The sequence below is a fragment of the Brachypodium distachyon genome, chromosome 2, assembly GCF_000005505.3.
Source record: "Brachypodium distachyon strain Bd21 chromosome 2, Brachypodium_distachyon_v3.0, whole genome shotgun sequence".
Classification (NCBI taxonomy): domain Eukaryota; kingdom Viridiplantae; phylum Streptophyta; class Magnoliopsida; order Poales; family Poaceae; genus Brachypodium; species Brachypodium distachyon.
This window is the reverse complement of record NC_016132.3, coordinates 55,084,901-55,102,237: the sequence shown is the minus strand read 5'-3', so window position 1 is coordinate 55,102,237 and position 17,337 is coordinate 55,084,901. Positions and strand designations below refer to the sequence as shown.

Below are 17,337 nucleotides of genomic sequence, written 5' to 3'. Positions count from 1 at the left end.
ACGTTTAAAGTACTTTGTGTCTGCGTTGTCTGGTCCCTTCGTTAATTGACTCAAATTGACCACAGCATACATGCACACAGAGACACTTTTTTTCTTTCTAGGATGACACAGAGACACCTTTAATTTCCATACAAATTATATGCACACTCTACATGCAGGCTAGTTAGGAATCATGCACACTACTATACATTACTCTAATGGTGGTCCAGAGACGGCCGCGATTTCGATCAGGGCCTGCCTGGGCTGCGATTTTTTCCATCGCCGCCGTAGAAGGCACATGCATGCGCGCCGGCCTAACGGTGGTCCAGGGGCTCGGTCGACCGTACAACGTCGAACGGTCGCTTCCTTTCCTTTCCACCCCGCGTGCCGGTCGTCGTGTGGCTTTAATCCCGTGCGCTATGCGCTGCCTATTGGGTAGGAGCTAGTAGAATGGAGGCCGGCAGTCGGCACCGATGCCATCTATCGTGTGGCTGCAGGGCGCCGGCCAGCCGCATGCACAACAGTAGAAGCTACTAGCTCTCCGCTCCCGCTCGTACCGCCGTACTGGACGAGGCGCCCGCGCGCATTTCTATTTGCGGCAGCATCACATGACCCCAAAAGCGGCTCCAGATCTGCCAACCGGGCAACGAGTACTAGCTGCAGGCACGTACTACAGACAGGGACGTACAACTACGTACTGTACGTCGTGTACAGCACTAGCTAGGAGTGTAATCCCGTGCGTGGCCTGTAGCCTGTACGATTATGATGTGTGCGGCCTTATCTGACAGGCTGGGCCTGGACCCCATGCCAACGACGACGCCGTACGTATGCTCGGCCGTTGGTGGTGAATAATTGTGGATGGATCCGTGATCGGTCTGATCCAAACTGGAACTAATTAAAACCACGGCCTCGTTGTTTATGGTTCCGGGGAAGTTTTCTGTGTATTGCCGGCACGGGACAGCCCGCTCCATAAACATCTGCAGGGGAGGAGCGCACGTTTGGACCGCCGCCCATTTCACCTCTTCTCCTTAGCATGAGATCTTCAAATGAACGCCACAACGAAGCCGAAGGTAGATGGAGATCGCCAGATCCGGCTCTGATAGATCTCTCCATGCATGGATTACTCTGCAGCGAGCCCACCAGATCGCCCACAAAAAGGCACGAACATTTCCAAGGGAAATCATCATGAGAATATGAGATAACGCGCACTGAGAAGATCCAAAGCCTGGCGTCAGTGCACCAGCAGCCACACGCGGTCCTGTGTTCCAGCATATCCGAATCGACACGTATCCGACACGACCACACGCATGGCTGAAGGCACCGCATAGGGCTGCCATGTTGTCGAATTAACAATCGATCGAGCTAAGCTGCTTATACTGAAGTTGCAGCCCGAAGGAATTTTTTTTGCAGCGTAGGCCATTTCTGAGAACCAGGTTTTGTTTTAGACATGTAATCAAGGTGGTAATCAAGTATGCTTGTCTTATTTCCAAATCATCGGTGTCCACTCCACCCTAGTTCATACTATTGTCATTGGGCCGTTCAATGCTCAGGCAATCTTTGGGCCTAGCTACGACAACTGATCTGGCCCAGGTGCACAGCTCAGCTGTTTGTCCCTAAAAAAACGACCGGCCTGTTGAATTCCCAGGTCTAGAAAAGAAAAGAAACACTTCCTAGTGTGTACTTTTTTTTCTTCTATTGGGGTACCTTGGTGGAAACAATCTTAAATTGCTACTCATTGTCACAAATGTTATCTTTGGAGGTAAGGAAATGGAATTCACTCTAAACACTAACTCTGCAGGGAATATGCCTCCACTCTGTCGAAAGTCTCCTTCAGTCCTTCCTCGATTTTTTTTCTCTTTTCCTAGACCAAGATCCTGATTTTATTTGCTGTATGGAGTAGGTCGATCGCTCGATCAACACATGTTGTGTCTTCTTAATCTGGTCCATCGCCACTCACAGACTCCGCTCCCAGAAGCTGATCGAATTCAAGCCCAAGCAGGATGGGCTGGATGGCCACGCACCACCCGATCGACGACATCGACCGAGCAAAAGCACCTTCCCAGCCCTCCCTCGTGCGTGGCGTGGCCCCTGCGAAGGCTGCGAGAGGGGAGAGGGGATCATGGGAGTGGGAGCCTGGGAGGCAGTGATGGAGCACTGGATCAGTAGTAATGTTCACTCCACCGAGCAGATCCGCGTGCATGACGAATCGGCGCCAGCGTAGAAGTAAAACCTGATCTCGTACACTGTCCAAATCCGTCGACGACGCGCCTCCGTTGATTCAGACTTCAGAGGTGTCTCGATTTGACCCTTGTATTTGCAGTCTGTCTGCAACTAGTTTGATTATGGTACGGATGGTCCGATACTATACGGCTATATACCATACCCGGCGTACCAAAGACAGAGAGGAAATCCCAAGCTAGCAGTAATGATAAACTAGAGATTGCCTACTCGTCACCACACAACGCACATTGCTCCCGTAGATTTTACCAACTTTTTTTCAGATTTCTGCAGAACAGCCTCAATAATTTCCATCATAATACGTTGCAAAGCGATACATCTCTTTCGTGTACGCCAAGTAGCCCGGCAAAGATATAGCTTCGGCCACGCTGCACTGACCTGTCACGTGTCTTCCATTCCAAGTGAAAAAAGAACAGGAATTTGGACTAGATATGCACCGAAATTTTACCGCTTCTTACCAACTCCAAGCAGCAAAAGCTCACCCACCCCACTTGCTTATCCATCGGCTCACCATGAGTTGCAGCAGTTTCTCACCGATGGATTACGAAGCAGCATCACATCGGCAGTGGCAGACTGGCAGTGTCGTTGCTACTGCTTCCGTCAGGAGATTCAGTGGATCGTAGTCCTGTGACTTCTTCTGAAGAACAGAGCAGAACCAGGCACTTATGCAGGGGTTTATTTGAGACCAAAATCACTCCGTTCAAGAAGAGTTATGGATAAACAGGACAGGCAAATTTCGAACAAAGAAGCAAGTCACAGAAAATGATTGTGTGAAGCAGAAGGAGGCCGTGTTCCAATTCGCAATTAATATTCTGGCAGTCATGGATAAACAGGACGGGCAAATCTTATCCTTCACTCGCTAATTTAAAAATGCAGGTTGGTCTCAGATGGATATGATATTATGGGTTATGGGGCATCCACATCAAGTGCGGAGTAAGAGATCTTTCGGTGCTTTAGCATTCACTAACATATTCAGCTGAGAATCGATATGCGATGATTATGACAGGACAACATCTGATACCAACAACAGATGCGCACCAGTCACTTGTGTTTACAAATCACAACGCGTCCCATTTATAACTAGAAAGTTGCAAGATAATTCAGTAAAAGACATGTACAAAATGATAATGCTCAGTCCGTTACAAAGTACAGACTTGAACTCTCCTGTCAAAAGAAGAAAAAAGTACAGACTAGAAATGTACTTGAATTGTACTTCTCTTTCCTGTGTCAGCAAGCAAGCTTAGGAATGCCCTGGCTGTTAATATCGAAAGTTACAGTCAACTGTGATGAGTAATATCAGTTGTTGAAACCATTCTGAATTTACTGTACGTATTTCTTTTCTTCCGTAAGTGACTAGTGAGCACTTGTGACGCGCGAGAACAAAAAACGCAAAGGGTACAACTGAAGTCACGGCGAACCCGAGAGCAGAGCAGGCCGTGTCGATCAGATGATGGGCGGGGGCGGCGTCTCCCAGACGTCGAACACATTCTCCTCGTTGTGCAGAACAAAGAGCCGGTCGCCTCCAATGGAGAAATCGCAGATGGGGCCACCGTAGCTCCTCCTGAGCGTGGACGTCAGCACGTGCTCGGGGCCACTGAACACCGAGATGCTGTCGTTCATGGAGGAGAAGAGCTGCCCGCCGTGCGTGGCGAGCTTCGGGTAGCAGCTCTCCTCCCCGGGCGCCTTCCGGTTCATGAGCTTGCTCCGGGAACTCCAGCGCACCCCGCCGGCGGTCGTCCTGAGGTCGAGGAAGCCGAGGTCGTCGTACTGGTTGATGACGCAGACGGAGTGCTCGTCGTCCATGGCAATGGCGTGGAGCACGCGCTTGTCCTCGGCCGTGCCGGCGTCGGACCAGGACCAGGCCACGCTCTTGTCCCGGAAATCCAGCAGCCCGATGGAGCAGTGGTCCGTCTTGGGGAACAGCGTGGCCACCATGAGCGCGCTGGCGGCGTCGAGCCACTGGAGCCTGTCGGCGTCGCCCAGCGCGCAGCCCGGCGGCTCGTAGAAGAAGTCGGCCTGCTCGCCCGTGGCGCTGTCCCAGACGCCGACGCCGTGCTCGTTGAGGCGGCCCTTGCAGCTCGCGAAGATCCTCCCGGAGGAGCCATGGAACGCGAGCGCGCCGGCGGTGAAGGGCTTGGGCTGGCGGGCGTGCTGGACGCGGAAGCGGTGGCGGAGGTCCCCGGAGGCCGCGGAGAAGGCGGCCATCCCGCCGCCGTCTTCGCCGTTGCCGAGCCGCTTCTTCTCGCGCGCGGCGACGAGGAGCGTTGCGGCGTCGAGGTAGGCGGCGTCGTTGACCTGGGAGTAGTGGTCGAGCGAGACGGGGCGGCGCTCGTCGAGCATCCAGTTGTAGACGCGCACGGCGCCCCCGTGGGCGACGCAGAGCCCGCCGTCGGGCGCGGCGCGGATGGCCGTGCCGTCCCCGGGCGCGCGGCCCGGGACGGAGGAGGCCAGGCGGAGGCGGTCGCCGTCGAAGGCGCCCCAGCGCGCGGAGCGGACGTGGTCCAGGAGGCCGTAGTAGAGCGCCTCGCGGTAGAGGAGCTTCTCCGGGAGTTGCGGCGGGACGTGGAGGCTGCCCGTGCGGAGCAGGTCGAGGAGCACCGCGAAGCACGCCGGGTTGCGGTCGATGAAGTACTCCGCCGGCTGTTTTGCTCCTCCGGCCGAAGAAGCGCATGGGACGTTCCAGGAAGAGTCGAGCAGCGCGCCGAGCATGGAGTCGCGGCCGGCGTTGGCGAGCGTGGTGGTCGTCGTCTCGAACAACTGCCCGCCCACGTTGAACCGCACGCGCCCGCCTCCCGCCATCGAAGATAGCAGCCGGTCTCACTCACCGCGCCATTATTCCCCTTCCGGCCTCCGGTCCAATCCAACCTCGGGTCGATGATCGATCCCGTCGCGAGCTGAGACGAGAATCGGCTGTGAATCGGGGTGGGGAACCGTGTGCGGGTCTCGTCGTAGGGTATCTATCGCTCCCGGGGTTTGGTTGGGTGAGGAAGGTGAGAGGCGCGCCGGCCGGAATGGTTATGTGTGCAGGGCGTATGCAGAGCAAGTATTCTGTCAGCAGTCAGCTTTCATTTGCCGCTGATTTTTGTTGTGGTGCGTAATAGTACGGCTTAAAGAAACGAGACGGAACGGAGGGTGGACGCGGGTAGGGACGTGTACTGTTGCTTTGGCGTGACGACGGCACCGTTCGGTTCCCCCTGCTGAATGCTCCGTGCCATACTGCAAGAATCTGCACTTGCTGCGGCATTTTTCTTTTTCTTCTGATCAGGGAATCTGCTGCGGTATTCTAAGCCAGAGGAAAGGAGAAGTCGCCGCGGCATCGTGCTGGGTTAGACCGGCGCACGTTTCGACGTTTACACGGCCACCACATGCTCAGCAGCTCAACCGGAGCAGCGGTAGACGCAACTGCCAAAAAAACGTTGACTACAGGATGCATCTCCAGGAGTCCAGGACCCATGTCTTGCACGTCCCGCTAAATTCGGGATTTTATTTATGACTAATTTAGTTTAGTCATTTTATGCGTTGTAATTGCATGTTTCGTCCCATTTTTAACAATATTTTCACGTTTGCCTCTTTGGGTTGTATAGTTTGGCGCCACTCTATTGTTGGCTATAATCTTAAAATTTAATAAGTTTCAACTTGGTTCAGAGTAGGTTGAAGTCGAGTTGTAGGTTACAACTGAGTTATACTATACATGATTGGAAAAAATAAAGCATTGTGATACATTAACAAGAGTTTTCGTGCCAAATAGGGTAATTTCCAAACTGTCTTGAAACAACCAAATGTGGGTTTAATCGAACAAGAGAACCAGATTTATCAAAAATACGTCAGATTCTTGGTGAAATCTTCAGAAAGAGTCAGCTCCGTCCATTCCAATCACCTCATTCACCTCATTCGCACGGCCTTACCAATTTATCACCGACAAACACTCTTCCACCATTCACCTCATTCGCACGGCCTTACCAGTTTACCACTGACGAACAATTTTCCACCCAAATTCCTGCTTCTATGTTTTTGCTACTTTCGTTACTCTATTCCTGTTCTTGTGTTGATGTCGGATCGCGTGGTTGGAAATGGCACGGCGAGTCGGTGCGACCTTCAAGTTTGTTTGTTCTTTGTATCCTTTGAAGCTTTTCGTACGGATTGTATAGCGATTGGTGTTCTTTTACGTAAGTTGGTACTTCCTCCGTTTCATAATTCTTGTCTCAAATTTGCCCAAATATGGATGCATCTATTTCTAAAAACCGTCTAGATACTCGTAATATTTCGACAAGAATTATGAAACGAAGATAGTATCGTCCTAAGGGTTCCGCCAATAAGTTCTCAGTCACAGATTGTCAGAGCTGCTTCGAACACTTCCATGGTGCCACGATTGGCTCACGAATCGGCCATGGTAACACCGCGGGCGCGGCGCCATTCATTACGATTTACGAACATCGAGTGACCCTGCCAGTACAGATATCCACATCCACCGGATGGTAGTATAACCTTGGCGTGCACAGACTAGAGACAGAGAGAGCACAGGCTGCAAGGAACACATGGCTAGAAAAAAAAGTGCTCCCTTCGTTCCGTAATTCTCGTCGAAATATTACATGCATCTAGACGCTTTTTAGATTTAGAAATAGATACATCCATTTTTGGGCAATTTTGAGACAAGAATTATGGAACGGAGGTAATAGTCATATACATGCAATGCACATCTCGAGTAATGCACACAAAAAAATCGTTCCGGAGAAGTATCCCAAGCGAATCTTTTTATAATACTCCATATGATGTAGACAAGATTTTGATCAAAAAGTGATTTTATGTGGTATGGAATTATAATTACAGATATCAATTTCATGTCATATACTAAACCAGGTCAAAAACTTGTCCTAACGAATGTGATGTGCTACATCAATACATCATCGAAATTACATGAGCCATTAGGTTTTAAATGATAGATAGCTAAGATCTGACCTCCAGATCTCCCTACTTTTTATGTTAGTAGAGATAGATTAGTAGCCATTTCAGACTGCAAGCTCAATAAAGAACATGATTTCGGCTTCTAAGTAAACAAACTTTCCGTTCATAATTGATGCTTCATGCTCGAATAGCATCGACACTACAAGTAAACAAATACTACATTACAACGCAATAAGAAGGCTTGAACCTCTGCAAGCATGACAACCGTTTTCCAAAAGGTTTCAAGCCGATCACAATGAACTAAGTTAACGCCTAAACATTACAGATACTACCGAGACTGCTATAACTAGAAGCTGGTTCAGGATGTTCAATCAGCACAGGGCTCAGCACGCAAGCAGCCCAAGGAAAAAGAAGCAAGCATGACAGGTTGCCTCATGCCAGAGCTGCAGGCACGGAGAAACTTAGTTAAGGACCTTCCTTCTGCGCTTGTTCCCAATAGATGCTTTTGCAGACCCCTGTTCTTCATCTTCAGATGACACTTCTTTCTCCCTTGGCCTTCTTTTTGTTGAAAGACCATCTGACTTGGATCCATCAGAAGCTTTCTGTGTGCTTGGGCCTTTTGGATTAGATACAGTGGATTCCTTGTGCTTGCTGCCAGCCACATCTTTTGATCAGTTGACACTTTTAGTGCTAACAGCCTCATCCTTGTCACAGGGCTATCATCATTTGACATACTGTTGGTGGAACGCAAAACTTTTGGACGTCCTCTCTTCTTGGGAAGATCACTGTCATCAATCAGGGTGTGCAAAACCGAACCGGAAACCGGAAAAAAATAACCCAAACCAAACCGAAATTTTGGTTTTTCCGGTTTTCGGTTCCGGTTCCAACAAAGCGGAACCGATTTGGATTTGGTTATTTCGGTTAGAAACCGAATGGTTTCGGTTAAACGAAAAAAACCGAATCCATATAAATGATATGGTGCGCTAGCTAACAGATTTGAAGCATTACCCCAGTGGTCTGTACTGTGCTTGTTGGCTTGCTGGTCGTGAGTTCGATTGCCTCTGCTTGCAATTTGCGTTTCATTTTTCCTGGCCAGTTGGGCCATCCTCTTTAGACTATAGTGCAATATGGGCCTCTGAACAAGCCTCTCTAGTCTAGAGCAATATCAGAAGCAAATTGGGCCAGCTAGGCACTGAGACAGTTCAATTTTTTTTGTTTAGAAAGGAAACATGTGTAAAAATTTATGTGTCGTTCAAAAATTCGCGTCAACTTTGGTTAATTGGTTTATAACCGAAACCGAACCGAAATCAAATGGTTATAACCGAACCGTATTTTTATACGTAACCGTATTAAACCGAAGTATACAAACCGTATTAACCAAAAAACCTATAAACCGAACCGAAACGAAAAAACGAATGCACAGGGTGAGTCATCAATGCTGTCCTGTTTGCTACTGTGTAGAAAAGGAAGTAACAATTTCACATAAACTGTGTTATGTAGGCAGAATCAAGACGGAACATCAATATCAAACACTTACTGGGTAATGAATTCCCATTTCTCATCCTTCAGCAATAGTATTTCAATGTCACCATCATCATACACAACCTGGACGATAAAATAACATAAAAGCAAGAAAAACAAGAACCTTGTTAGTCTTTGGTCAGCACAAAGGAATACAGAGAAGCAGCGAAAACACACATCTAGTGAACACGCACCTTGTGCTTTTTTGAATTAGCGTCAAAAATTTTAACAACGCCATTATAGAACCTGCAGAACAAAAACAGCTTCAAAACTAACCAAATAACAGGATAACACAACTCAAGGAGAAAAAGACATTGTATGCATAACTAGTGAAAGGAAAGTTAAAGAAAAAAAAACAGAATTATGTGTATAGCTCCACCCAGAAGCGATATTGGCTTACAAATTTTATTCAGAAAGAAGACAAATGAGCAACCATAATGTGCATTTAGAAACATCAAAAAATAGGAATGCATAATGTAACAGAAATGTTGTCAGCAAAAGCATGTGTCATCCTCATCTCAATCAAGGACTTTATTCTAAAAATGCTAATAAGCATAAACAAGTAACACTTCACACTAACGACTACAAATTGACAATGTTAAAAACAACACTGCATCTAAGAAACATGGACATATGATTGTCCAGGCACTCACTTCTTGTCATCAGGCCACCATACTTTGATTCTTGAGCCAATAAGGCTTCCATCAAGAACTTTGTTTTTCTTTGACGGAGGGACCTGTCAGAAGCATGGAAAAGGCTTTACCAACTGAAAGAGAAATCAGATCGCAACAAGACCATTCACCAACACTAATAAATAATAAAGGATGTATACCTCTTCAGCTTCCTGCGAACGTTGCCTTTTTGATCCCCCACTGTCCCCTGGTTGGGCTTTGCTTTTCTCCATCTTAGTAAATGATTTTGGAGACACCATTTCCTGCATTTGCGATAAAATAGTGGTTGTAGCTAACCTGGTAAGATCGTATAAGATGCTCAAAATTTCACTTGCAAATAGAACTATACTGGTCAATGCAACTGAAACTCTATAAACTTCCAATGTAACTAGAACATAACGACACAATGCCATTACTACTCAGAAAACCATTATGCTAAAAGAAATGGCTGGAGAAGTTCAAAAACATGATAACCGCCAGAAGGTAGAACATTAGAAAATTAAAAAACAGATTATGCCTGTAAAGTACACTATATTTGCCAACTAAGAATAGTAAAATCATGTTAATACGAAACCATAATTACACATGCATGACTTATGTGCAAAGAAAACACCTGAAAACGTCTACTGGTGGCAAGATAATTACCTTCAAACTTTGATCTTCGTCAGTTTCTTCATCAGAGAGTGTGTCTTCTTTCTGCAGATTAGACCTGTCCTTTGGTTGGTTCTTTGAAGATTCTTCTTCGTTACTTCTTCTAGATGACAATTTCACACCATCTTTAGCCAATCGTCTTACAGCCCTTCCTCCAGAAGCACTGCGTGAGCGGACTTCTTTAGATTCTAGACCTGATACCTGGCTCTTGCCAACAGGCTTCTTCTCCTGTGACTTTGCTGCAGGAGGCCGGCCTCGCTTTGGTTTATCTACAGCAGGTGTACTATCAACAGGCTTTGATTTGTCATCAGCAGCTCTATTGCCAGTCTCTAATGCCAGCTCATTCTTACCATCATTTGTCTCTGGGGACAACTCCCCAGATGCCACAAGTCCCTGATTATCGCTAGGAACCTTAGAACGTTCAGTCACTTCAGACTCAGTTGAACTGTCAAGCTTGCGACTTTTCTTTGAACTGATACCAGATAGCTTTCCAGGCTCTGCGGTGACTGGTTCTGGTGCTTCCTTGTCACTGTGTATCAACTCATCAGAAACTTTTGTCTGCTTGTCATCAGAAAGCAGTTCAGGCTTCTGTTTAGAAGAAGCTGGTCCATTTGGAGCCTTGACATTATCAGCTGAAGCACCAACATTGTTCAAAGAAGGTGTGAGAGTACTGCATGGATGACTCTCATCTTGTCCAGGGCAATTGACATCTTTCTCTGATTTTGAAATTTCCTAGAAAATAAAATATACGCACCATTATAACTCTATATTACTTCCTAGAACTCTAGGTACTTAATAACCAAGGGAGATACCTGAGGTGACTTATCAGAAACAGTTGTTTGAGGTAACTTTTTGTCAGCTACCTGCACATTTAAAACTTAGGATTTTAATAATCAGCTGCTGAAATATAACATATATACATCAAGCAAGACTCTGGCTAATATGATCTCATCTTTAGACAATGTGCACTACAAACATTGGTGGATCATGTTACTGACACTAGAAGAAACCAAAATGTCACCGAACTGTTGTTTGTAATTTCACATTAACACTATTCTTGCAGAAACAACTCAGACTCTTCAAAATTTGAAGGTCCAAATTCTGTTTGGTCCTTCCCAGGTTAATATGATCATTCAAAACTAAAATACAGTACCTAAACAAAACTGCCATAGAATGCCACAGTTTATGTTACACTCCTACAGCTAGGAGTACCCAGATAGCAGAGACCTATTTTGCTACCCTAGTGAGCAACAAATCTGACAGTTCCCAACATAAAAAGTAATTTCATTGCACCCATGGACCCCTGTTTGCGAAAAAGGAAGAGCTTCCGGTGAGCAACAAGTCTGACTCTAGCCGAAAGGAAATTATACGGGAGCACCCTTGTTCATTTCATTTCAACAGAAATATAAAAATGCACTAAATGCGCAGCAAAATAAACCAACCATTCGATCGACAAATTTCCAAAAAATATCTTCAGACCTTCAAATAGGAGTTGTATACGGTTAAAAGTTCAGCTTACCGTGTCTTTTCCAGAAGCATCATCTTTGTCATCTCTAGCATGTGAAGAACCTTCTACCAATGATTCAACAGTTTCGCTATACAAATTTAAAGGAGTGCCCTGAAGCAACTGAATAAACACCGGCTTTAACTTTTCAGGACATAGATTCAGTATCTTCTCTGCCAGCGTCAAAGATGCCGGAAATGAATCCTGGAAAGTCAAGTTAAAAAGGATTAGTGAAGGTGGTAAGAATTATATCGTTAATGCTAACAGTGTAACGATGCAATTACTTTCTTTTCCTTTCTAAGGTTCTGAAGGAGGCACGATGCCAGATCTGGGTGTACAGCCTCACTCTCCTGGATTACAAACATCATTATAGTTTCCATAGAGGAGGTGACATTTTCTTGATGTGTTGGGCTGAAATAAATTAAGAAAGTAAATGAATGAGATGAGAAACAAAAATATAGTCAACAAAACTAACACGGCTAAACTACACACAACGCAACCGTGCACATACATAGAGGAAATATACTAATGGACAGGCAAGTAGTGGGATTTCTTGAAATAGAAATCTGTCGTGAGTTACTGAATTCCCATTTCAAAATAATTTGTCAATTTATCAACAAAACCACTGATACACTGTATCAACTATCAACTTGCACCAGTTGAAATAATCATGTGCACTTTGTACACTACTTTTTCAGAGAAAAATGAAACAAATTCCAAACAAAAGAAGGGAGAGCAAAAAAGGAAATAACATTTGATGGAGGAGTCTGTCATATTTTATGCAGCGAGCTCAACTGGACCTGAGTTCTTCGAACAAGTGATTTGGAGAAGCTAAACATTGGGGGAAATGAAGAAATTCCGAAAATCCTAGGTAGGCAGATGTAATCACTAATTTGTTATCAGGATACAAGTTACTGATACAGACATATCTCTAAAATGTCGCAAGCAATAACATCAAAGGAAAATACAATGCCGTAAAAAATTTAATCATTATAAAATCTAATCATGTCATATGAGCAATGCATTATGAGAGACGCAGTCATTCCTAGGGATCTCTCAAAGTCAAGATCACAACTTCGCTATGTCCTCTCCCTAGTCCAAATTCATTTGACAAAATCCACACTCCTTTGAAAGTAAAGATGAAAACAACTTATCTCTTCCTAATGCATTTGGCATCTCCCATATTCAACATAAACTATAGAAAAGGAAAACTAGAAAAACAGAAATATGTTCCGTACCTTATGGTTCTGAAGAAATGGTGAAATGTGTCCCGTATCAGGTCCTCACACTCGAGATCTAACATCAAGACGCAAGACCTCACCTTTGCAGCAGTTTCAAGAATTGAAACCCTCTTTGCAAATGGAGGGGCTGTCCATATCATCCAAATTGCCAAAAGCCTCCACGACTATTGCAGTAAACACATCCTAAGGCCACATACATACGTGACAAGGGTAAGAACCTGTAGACACCATGGTTTCATCCTGAGAAGAAAAGAAGATTCACCCTCATCACGTCATCCTCGTAGGGGGCTTCTGGTGCAGTGATCCTGGTGACCTCAGTTAAGCAAGAGGCAACAGCAACCTTGACGCCTGGATCAGGGTGGTTTAGTAGACCTTTTTTGGTCAAAGCCTCCATCGTGGGGTGCAGGGCATTGGATATGCTCGTTGGCGGCGATTGATCCACCCTGGATAACCAGGTATCCGCTTCCTGCATAAACAAAACAAAAAAAATCAAATTCAAAGTTCCTAAGCAACCAAAATAGCACCTACTTCCTGTAACCTCAGGTTATATGAGTAAGCCGTTAGGATAGACTAACAGATACAGTCCAACGCTAAATTGTAGAGCCGATAACTCCGTCTTTGTGACGAATTCTTCCTTTATCTCAAAAAAAAAACTGACAGATAGGAGAACAGTGATAACAGCGACAGCAAAGGAAGTGATTTTCGAATTCGCTTGGGCGCTCACCTCGAGTAAAGATAGCAGTTCAGTGTTGGGCTCCGGTAGCGAGGAGAAGCGGGAGCCGATGTCGCGCAGCCGCCGCTCTACTTCCATCTGCGCAGCCTCCGGCGCCATAGCGGGCCTAGCGCGCCGCTCCAATCGGAGAACGGTGCAAAGATCTCTGCGGAGGGAGGTGGTTAGGGTTTCACGAGGGGAGAAGGGGAGACGAGAGAAAGAAAGCAAAGGGGTCGGTTGGGGGGAGAACGGTTTGGGCGACAGAGATGAAGGAGGTTTCTCGATTTTTCGCTCTCGTCTCTTTTTTTTTGAGGGCTTGCCTCTGTGTTCCTCTCCGAATCGTGCTGGTTTGGGTTCGACTTGGGCCGAGAAAGTCTCTTATTTATACGAAATTTTTTATGATAAGCTATTAATGTCCGCCAAATATAGAGCTGGTAAAATGCGTGGTATTGAGCTGGTGATAATTTTTTTTGAATGTGCTGTAAATGTATTCCAAAAATGAGTTGAAAAGATATGTGGTGGCCAACTTTAGAATATAACACGTGATATTTCTGTTGGCGGTTTGTTTGTAAGTGTAAACCCGTAGTATTTTGTGTGTCAGATTTGTAATGTAAATCTCGGTTTCACACGACTATATGGCAAATTTTGTTGGCGGCATTTAGGGTTCTTCTACGTGAAAGTTCTTTTGAAAAATATACGTACGTATGCGCGGGGGAGTATTCTAATTGGAAGGTTGTAAAAAGTTCGTTTACAAGCACATTCAACGATAATGACGTTATATGTAACATATACAAATGTCTGTTAAATACACGGGAAAACGTGTGGTATAAACCCTAGCCACCTCAATTATCGCATCCCTACTCTTACGTTGTGTTGGCCACGTTTGGACAGCTTAACCCTAGTTGCCGCAATTTCTGATTATTTTGCAAAGTTTCTAAATACTCATAACAAATAATCATTTATAAAATCTTGATACGATAAATTAGCATCCCTATCTTTCATAGGTGTTGTGAGTTTGTAGGTGGAAAATACATCGATTCCATTATGGTTGATTTCTCTTGACATATGAGCTATGGTAGTCAATAGTCGTTTGACAACGACGACATTCATGCCATCAATGCTGAACCCATTTTGCACAATCCTAATAGAAGCGAGACTATCAAAATACGTGACAATCTGATCCCCTCGCATTTGTTCCAACAATTGCATGTCATGCTTGAGAACTATAGCTTACGTCATTGTCATTGTGGACGACATTAGGAAAACCACAACTCATGACAAGGACAAAGCATTGCATAATCATTTCATAGAACAACTCAATAGAACCCTTGCCAAGAATCTCATCAAATGATGCGTCTAGATATAGCTTCGAGGTTTCATCCGTTGGCTTACCACAATGTGTTATTGTAGTAATCGGTTTTGAGTCCATCTATAGTCCATAATTAATGTTCGGATCACCATTGTAGCACACATGAGAATTGAATGGTCTTTGACAGTTGGTCAAAGCGTGACTGGTTTGTGGTCATCGACGTTGTTGGTCTTCTTGTTGTCTTGTCTCAAATTGGTGACTGTGCTTGGAGTCTTCTTTGGTGGTCACGATTTGAGCCCCTCGGTGAGCTTTTATGCAGTTCAATGGATCCGCGTCCTTCGAGCTAGGGCGAGAGGACGGACCCTTTTGATGATGGACAAAGGGATATGCGAAGGCGTCCATCTTTTTTGATGCAGGCGAGAGTTTTTTCTTTAATTAGAGTGTTTGTACCCTCGTCTAGGCTCTATGTTTGCCTTTTCCTTTGTGAGTGATTGTTTCGGTCGACGAGGGCTTTGCCATGTGCGAGCTATGCTTCGTATTTGCTTTTTAATGATTGTATACTTTGTTTATTGTTCCTTCAACACCTTGTAAGTTTTGCTTGATGGGCTTTATGAATTAGAAGTCGGTCGTAATTTCTTTAAAAAAAGAAATACAAATGTGATGACCAGAGGAGGGAGAAAGATTATTTGATGCGTATGTACGATGAATTCTTGGTTTCAAGCAAGCGGCCAAAATGTGCCTAACTTTAGACCGCTTCTTACGGCCTCTAGACCGACTTAACAAGTTCCTCGAAGTTGCATCAAAAAAAGAAGACAAAGGTTCCCAACAGTTTATCCATTTGGTTGAGTTTTTATAACAATTCCAGAACTTAATGGTGTTTGGGCCGGTACAACGGGAAGTTGCTTCGAGTTGTACCGTGAGATGAAGCACTTTTACCTTGTTTGTTTTGGATTTAGTTGAGAAATAATAAAAAAAATAGTAGTACAGTACAAAAGATGCACGAATCATTGTTAAAAAATGATGGGCTAGCCAGTAACTGCATTTAATTGTACGGATTCAAAAGGAAGAAACATATATAATTGAAAGAAGGTTTTAAGCTATCTATTATTCGTTCTATTTATTCAGTTAATTAGGGATTATAACCAAATTCACCGAATTCAGTTCGGTTAGAAATTAGTAGAGGTTAATTTGGCTTGAGTTATCGGTCCATGTTCCGGTTAATTTGGTTTCGGTGTTTGGTTTTGGGTTTTACGCTCACCCCTTACTATTCTAGACAAACAACGAAAAATCCCCACCTGACAAACCCTAACTGATGGCCCCAAATTTAGCCTCTCTAATTATAAATAAACTTTAGTCAAATTGGACAACCAGCTGCAATTCTATAAGCTCAGAAGGAAGAAATCAAAATAGCTTAATTTCCTGTCGCAGTTATAGGTGGCCATCCTGCCGAAAAAATATATAAAAAATGCTAAACTGGCCGGGTCGTGCCGACCTATGGGTCCGAGGCGAGGGCCCAGGCACGGCCTAAGCCGGGGCACGGGCCAGCACAGTCCTTTTAGCACCGTGCCGGGCCGGGACTGCTATCGGCAGTTTTTTTCTAATGGTCCGGCCCGTTGGCCACCCCATGGTCGTGCCCGTAGCATCTTACCAGTTTAGGCGAAGCTGGCTCGTGGTCGTGGAGATGCTGCAGAAGGCCCTAAAGTACTCTTCCACACTTGTCCCCTTCGGCCATTGCACACTAGCCATCGCTCTTCTTCCGCCTCGTCTCGAAATGGATCCAGCGCTGGCGACCCTTCGCTGGAATCTGGAGCGCTCGTACCTAACCGGCCGCTTCCACTAGGCACCAGGTATGCCCTTCCTCTTCCCGGAGATACCCAAACTGCCAACATTGCTGCACGGGCCTCACGTTCCTCGCGTTGTGGCATGGCAGGAGACCAAGGTGTCCTCGGCGGCGCAAGCTCCCGGATCTAAGTCTTTCTCCCTCGACTCTCTCAGGTAAGTCCTGCTGGGTAAATTCGAGTAATTTGGATGGTTGCCTCGTTGTTCTGTTACCTCGGATGGTCTGTGATGCCTGGAGTTGTTTGAATCCGCAGCCGCGACGCTGGCGCCGAAGCTGGGAGCATCGGCGGAGGAGAACATTTTTTTAGGTAGGGCGAATTCCTCACATTTACTATTTTTCTAGGTTCGCAAAATATATTTTAATAAAATTGATTGTCCAGACTTTATGATGAATTTTTATCTTGTACATCTTATGATATATAGTCTACTGATATTTATGTTAAATATAAATTTTTCTCATATTATATGTCAAATCGACCATAATCGAATGATCGTAATAAAAAAATATCTACAACATAGAATATATGGCTACTATTCTGATGCAAATAGTTCTTGAGCGAAGTGAGAAGATTACCAACAACTTAATTTTTTCTGAGTAAATATATAGTGATTTTTACTTCCAAAGATACTTTCATACTTATCGACCTAAAAATATCAAGTAGATATTTTGCATAATAAACAACGCCTTCTCCATACTTCGAGAGATATGCTATCTTATCAACAAAAATTACACGATCTGGAACATGGTCTGTCAAAATCAGAACTCACTA

At 45.1% G+C, this 17,337-nt stretch overlaps 1 protein-coding gene and 1 pseudogene across 1 annotated transcript; both read right to left on the bottom strand.

The window, feature by feature from the left end:
* Positions 1–3,305: 3,305 nt before the first annotated feature.
* On the bottom strand, positions 3,306–7,088 carry LOC100824493 (BTB/POZ domain-containing protein At2g24240). The gene has a single exon (XM_003567290.4). It carries the CDS (start codon positions 5,014–5,016, stop codon positions 3,661–3,663), a length of 1,356 nt encoding a protein of 451 aa, XP_003567338.1. The 5' UTR covers positions 5,017–7,088; the 3' UTR covers positions 3,306–3,660.
* A 174-nt stretch (positions 7,089–7,262) lies between these two features.
* On the bottom strand, positions 7,263–13,754 carry LOC100824184 (annotated as a pseudogene).
* Between the last annotated feature and the right edge of the window lie 3,583 nt (positions 13,755–17,337).

What these genes read in the sequence shown, in the direction of transcription:
- LOC100824493 (XM_003567290.4), bottom strand. Translation starts at nt 5,016, where the DNA reads ATGGCGGGAGGCGGGCGCGTGCGGTTCAACGTGGGCGGGCAGTTGTTC.